This window comes from Palaemon carinicauda, chromosome 1 (genome assembly GCF_036898095.1).
Source record: "Palaemon carinicauda isolate YSFRI2023 chromosome 1, ASM3689809v2, whole genome shotgun sequence".
Classification (NCBI taxonomy): domain Eukaryota; kingdom Metazoa; phylum Arthropoda; class Malacostraca; order Decapoda; family Palaemonidae; genus Palaemon; species Palaemon carinicauda.
This window is the reverse complement of record NC_090725.1, coordinates 269,167,854-269,174,388: the sequence shown is the minus strand read 5'-3', so window position 1 is coordinate 269,174,388 and position 6,535 is coordinate 269,167,854. Positions and strand designations below refer to the sequence as shown.

Sequence of the window (6,535 nt, the reverse complement as noted above, 5' to 3'; positions counted from 1 at the left end):
CAGTAAGCATATGCTGTATACACTGTCTTATCTCCCCATATCCAGGGGGCTAACAAGCAACAGTGAAAGTAGATTTGTCAATAAATGCTAATTAGTATGACACCCAATGGTAACGATGCATCACTCAAGGTGGACTAGTATAATATCCAGAGCAAACTTGTTTTTTTTTATTTAATGTCAATAGGGTTTGTCTTTAAAGCATATAGATTATGATCATGAGTTGAGTATTGGCCTGAAAAATATTTTTTTTTAATTTTCTTCATTAGGGGCACATTAGAAAACTTTATTATACTGTCCAGTACTTTATTTGATAATGGGGTGAACTTTACACCCCTTATCTGGTTGATATACTAATCATCACTATATAATCCCTTTTAATATAAATTTGCTTATAGCACTTACTATTGGTCTTTTCTTGTGAAGATCATCTTATCTATATGTTTATCTATTGTTGGATGTCATTTATTTGTAAAATTCCAGGAACACCACCAAGAATTGATAAGAATACAGTTGACTTTTCTCAGTGCCTAATTCAGGAAGCAGATGATCCTCCAATGCCATTCTCCTTTTTAAATGATAAAGTGTGGATAGATGTAAGTAAAGTACAGTACTTTTTGAAATTATGATAAAGTTCATAGTTTGTTATGAAATTATTGCAAGTCTCTTGGATAGTTCAATTTAATGTTAAATGTATTTTGTAAAATTAATGTAAATGTATTTTGTGAAATTAATGTTAAATTTTGTAAGTATAAACCAATGACTATATCTAGTCATATAAGTGCCATCCTTTTCAAATGACGACTTCATTCTAGTTTCTAAAAATTTACTCTTGAATATTTGCTGAATACTGGTGACTTTTGTTCATGTTTACTTGGTATACATTCTTCTCTTTAATACAATTTTTGCTCTAAAAGAATTATTAATTGAAGGTATACTTAATTATAAAAGGAATTTTTTAAAACTATCCCTGACAATTACCATTTTGAAAGTAGGTTCATTGTTTTAGTGACACTGAATGCAGTAACAGAAATTATTGGGCAGCTATACTAAAGAATACCTCACTGTACCCAGATATCTTTTGATATTTTGAATGTTTGAGTAGTTCCCAAAGAACTCTAGATGATTGAATGAGTTTTGAAACTTGAAATACCACACAGGTTACTATAAGTATAGTAATGCCTCGGGTTATGAGTAACTCAGAATACGAGCAGAAAATTTCAAATCGGTATACGAGGATCATATCGGTCTGCAAGCAAAACTTTTCCGCTAGCACAAAATCAGTTGTGGTGCCTGCACACCACATATGCAGTGTTCATGTCATGATCATGTGAGTTTTGCCCCATAAAGAGTAAATTAAGGGATTCATTTAGTGATAGTGAATATCGTTCAGTAAAGAAACATAATGATGTTTTACCCGAAGTTCTTCCTCCTCCTCCTCCTCCTCCTCCTCCTCCTCCTCCTCGCCAGCCATGGCTCTCCTCAAAGGTAAAGGTTGAGTTAATTGGTCAATAATTTTCCTTTTTATTGTGAATAATTAATTTGTATAATTTTTGGATGTTATGGTTTATAACGTCTTTGAATGACATTAAAAACCTTTAGAATTGTGTACTGTATGTATATATATATATGAACATGTGGAACGCATTGAGGGAATTTCCTTTATTTTGTACTGTATGGTGGAAATTGTTTTGGCTTATGAGCATGTTAGGTTGCGAGCTTATTTCTGGAACAGATTAAACTCCTATAATGAGGTACCACTGTACTGAGTTTGTTCCTACACATGTACAAATCTTTTGTCCTTTGAAATTGAGAAACTTCTTCAGTGAAGCTCGAACAGCCGTTGAATTTGTTAATAAGGTAATTAACGACAGGAGCTGAGTGCGGGCAAGTAGACCCATCCCCACTGCCTGTCAGGATGTCACATTTGTCTTTAGCTGCAACTCTTTGTGCCTTAACCAAAGGCTTCGATATCTCTATTTTTATTTGCAGAAAGTGAATGTTGGCTGTTGATGTTTGAGATTATGAATGTGAAGCAAGAGATCTGTACTTGCTGGAGAAAGGGTGGATGCTGCAGTTGCTTCATGGCAAAATTGGCTGTAGATCCACACTCTCTCTGCACTTGTTTTTGGTTTTAAAGAAGAAGAGAATTAAACCTTCTCTGGTGTCTTAATGAAATGTCCAAGACACCGAGGAAGTCGATTACTTTTCTATCCAACATCGAGTCTGATTACTACCATTGCGTCCATGCATACGCCCCTGGCTTGGTCCACGGGGAGTATGTGACAGGAGCTAGGAGACCTGGGATGTACGTTTGTGGGTTTTTCAGGTTCTGGTGTCGTATTGGGTTCCCTCAGTGATCGTCTCACCCTGACCGAGGTTAGAAACTCCTCTTCTTTTTCTGTGTAAACAGCCAACAACTATTTTGACCTAAGGAAAGCCTGGGACTCCTTAGGTCTGCCAGGTAGATCTCTATGACTTTGTTAAGGGAGCTGGTAGCTAAGGCTACCTTGCTCCCAGTGTCCCCAGTACGTCTATCCCTGGTGCCTGGTGTCACCTCCTTTATTACCCTTGATTCTTCCACCCCAACCCCCATGCTGGTTGCTCCGACCCCAATGCATGTGGTTCCTGGCCCCATAGCCCTATTCCTCTATGCCTCTTGTGGCGGGATGTTGCAAAAACAACCCCCACACCCTTGAATCACTCTAGCTGACAAATGTCTCAACAAAACAAACTTTCCCCTTACATTTTATAAAACCAGACTCTAGACAAAAGGACAAAAACAAAACAAAACATAACCTTAAAACTATATTTCTTAATACTTAAAAATAAATCATAAACCATCCACACAAAAAACACTTTGAACTAATCAAAACTTAACACTTTAAACTAGAATCAACAGCATCAAAAACTTTACACTAACTATACCATAAACACCATTCAAATAAACACACAAAAAACCCCCTAACAAACTTAAATTACACCGCACACCAACACCAAAAATAAATATATATATAAATTATCTTATATAAATATTATGGGACACCAACACTGTCGCCACACACAAGCCGGACTGTCTTTACGGCACACTAACACAACTATGTGTTTAACAGTTCACTGGGTGGCAATTTGCCACAACTACTTCCCTGATTGGGGTCGTGGTCATCATCATCATCATTATCATCATCATCATCATCATCATCATCATCATCAATAACAGCATCATACGAAATCTTAATTGTAATAAACAGGCCAGGTCGTCAACAGTTGGTCAAGCCACTAGAGCATTCTAACACAATCAAGTTCCTTAAACAAGCCAGGTCATCAACAGTCAATTTCACATTCAAGTGAACTCTCTCCAAAGGAGTAAGTTTATCCAAGGAGGAATCATGGCCTGCAGAAATAAAAAAGAAAAACACTTACGAACACTCCTAACTAACTAAACTATCGCACTATAATCAAAGATAAATAGTAAATTGTTCCTATCATTCACAATCACGACAAGCAAATATAAACAAAATTGTACTTACTCAGAATATAAATAATCACTTCCACGCTGGTCGAAAAATAATAATCCAGCGTTCACACACGCAACTGCCTTAAGCTGCAGTCAAATCAAAATAAGCATTCACCCAAGACATTCACCACTGTCGTAACCTAACTAAAAACATAAACAAACAATCTCATTTAAACCAACAGTCTTTCTCACAACAAACAATCGATACACTAACTACCCATCTCTCTCTCTCTCTCTCTCTCTCTCTCTCTCTCTCTCTCTCTCTCTCTCTCTCTCTCTCTCTCTCTCTCTCTCTCTCTCCAAAAAACAAAGATGAAAATAAAACAAAAATTAAAATCCTCCACACTGTGACCCCTTTGTCTGTGCCACAGTGTTCCCCAGTGATGTTGTCCCTATTGGAGCAGCCAGTATGGTTTATCCCTTCGGGGAGAGTCATTGTTGTTGGTTACTCGGACCTCGACTCCTCTGCTTGGAGAGGCTGAGGTAAGGGTTGGTAAGAGGAAGAAATATGTTCGTTTTTTTCCTCTTTCTCCAACTCATTTTCCTCGTCCTCCTCTTTGTCTTCTGACATTGATTCTGACACTTCTCATAAGGAGAAGCAGAAGAGGAAGAAGTCAAAGATCTCCAGTAAGGCCTTTTTCCTTTCTTTATAATGCCACCCCTCTTTCTAGGTGGTTGGATTACACCCAGTTGGTTCCCAGCCCAGTGATCCATCACTTGAGACCGTAACCCAATGTTATAGCCCCGCACCGAGGTGTTTCGGTTGCTGTGGCCAGTCTCTCTTCAGTCCGATCGGCCAGAGTTGTATAGCCCCATACAACTTTTGTTGCCCAATTGTTGGAGGGGCATCAGTGCTGTCCCTCAACCTTCTTACCTGGACAGTGGACTCCTGCTACCTTCTTGAGTCACAAAGTTTTGGTAAACCGACTAGGAAGACCACTAACCAGTAGTGGAAGAGCCATTATCCCATGACAATAGGGGGCTTGTACCCCGTGCCTATGGGCATGGGGCAGGTATCCCATTTCTATGGACATGGAACTGGAGCCATCTCTCTGCCCCTTATCAGCAGAGGGAAGAGTACAAGCTGCTACTTTTTCTCTGCTGTGATCAGTGCCAGGGATTCTTCCCTTGCTGCTACCGGCTATCCCGGACCATCATTAGCTCCCAGTTACATGTTTGGGTCTGTTCTTGGGTCAGAGAGCTCATATTGTTTGGGGGGAAATGAATCCTCAGAGCAATCTGTCTCACCCTCTATCCTGGCTGGGTATGGGGGTACGAAGGATTTGTTTGCGCCTACTATACTGGACCTTGGTCTGGTACCAACGGAGAAAGACAATTCGAAATTTGAGTGTTCCATTGTGAATGTTTGTGCACTCCTTTGTGAGTTTTATGGACTTGGGGAGGCAACCTTGCCTCCGCCCCGGGGACATCTTTGGTCATTGATCAGCACTTTTGTGCCCCTTAAGAGTCAAGACCATCCTTGGAGCTGCCCTGATTAGATCTGGCTAGTTCCACCTTGGATCAAATTGAGAATCAGGTCTGGGGATCTGAGAACTCTCTTGGTTCCAGTCTGTCAAACAAGATCTTGCCCCCTGACTCCCGAGGCAAGGAAGGTTCTATGTGCCAGAGAAAGTTGTGTCATCACCTCTCCAGGTTGATCCTTCAGTATGTTCCCTGAAAGGGACAGACTCAAGGCAGAAGACATGTCCTTCTTAGCCTCTGATTCTGGCCATGGAATCATCTGTCATGACCTTCCTTTAAGCTGCTCTTGGTTTGAACAGTGGTCAGACTCAGTGACATACTTTACAAAGTTTCAGGGCTTACCAACCACGGAGTCTCAGGAGAAGTACAAGGTTCTTGTGCTGTCTTGGCCACCTGGGTTTTGAAGAGAAGGGATGCATTGGTGGTCCCAATTTTCAAAGCATGTTGGTTCAGATGTAGCTCCGACACTATGATACACGATGCTGTTGGTGGTAACGCCCCTCTTTCTAAGGAGTTACGTGCAGGCAGCAGTGGAGTAGTAGAGAATTGATCCACAGAACTCCTTGATCCAGCGTGCAGTCTCTTTCAAGGGCCTTGGCTCTTCAAAGGGATCTATGGTCAAACTCAAGGAAAGGAGGGCCTCCTGATCTTTTCCTAGACCTCAATCAGGACTGCCTGTAACCTCTTTTCACAAGGGGAATCTCCTACCCAAGCAGAGGTTGAAGTACTTGGGCATGCAGATAGACATGGCAGCATAAGGATCACTGGTTAGCTTCTATTATTATTATTATTATTATTATTACTATCCAAGCTACAACCCTAATTGGAAAAGCAAGATGCTATAAGCCCAGGGGCTCCAATAGGGAAAAATAGCCCAGTGAGGAAAGGAAATAAGGAAATAAATAACTGAAGAGAACAAATTAACAATAAATCATTCTAAAAAATGTAATGTCAAAAGAAATATATCATATATAAACTATTAACAACGTCAACAACAAAAATGTCATATATAAACTATAAAAAGACTCATGTCCGTCTGGTCAACAAAAAAGCATTTGCTCCAACTTTGAACTTTTGAAGTTCTACTGATTCAACAACCCGATTAGGAAGATCATTCCACAACTTGGTAACAGCTGGAATAAAACTTCTAGAGTACTGCGTAGTATTGAGTCTTATGATGGAGAAGGCCTGGCTATTAGAATTAACTGCCTGCCTAGTATTACGAACAGGATAGAATTGTCCAGGGAGATCTGAATGTAAAGGATGGTCAGAGTTATGAAAAATCTTATGCAACATGCATAATGAACTAATTGATCGACGGTGCCAGAGATTAATATCTAGATCAGGAATAAGAAATTTAATAGACCGTAAGTTGCTGTCCAACAAATTAAGATGAGAATCAGCAGCTGAAGACCAGACAGGAGAACAATACTCAAAACAAGGCAGAATAAAAGAATTAAAACACTTCTTCAGAATAGATTGATCACCGAATATCTTAAAAGACTTTCTCAATAAGCCAATTTTTTGTGCAATTGAAGA

The 6,535-nt window shown here is 39.7% G+C and overlaps 1 protein-coding gene across 3 annotated transcripts in view; it reads left to right on the top strand.

Annotated features, from left to right (window-relative positions):
* Positions 1-6,535, top strand: part of LOC137656232 (protein MTO1 homolog, mitochondrial) — a 141,836-nt gene that overhangs the window by 68,800 nt on the left and 66,501 nt on the right. For all 3 annotated transcript variants that reach the window (XM_068390407.1, XM_068390409.1, XM_068390404.1), the window contains exon 6: positions 481-593. In XM_068390407.1, the coding sequence (XP_068246508.1) occupies positions 481-593 (113 nt within the window). The remainder of the gene's footprint in view (positions 1-480; positions 594-6,535) is intronic.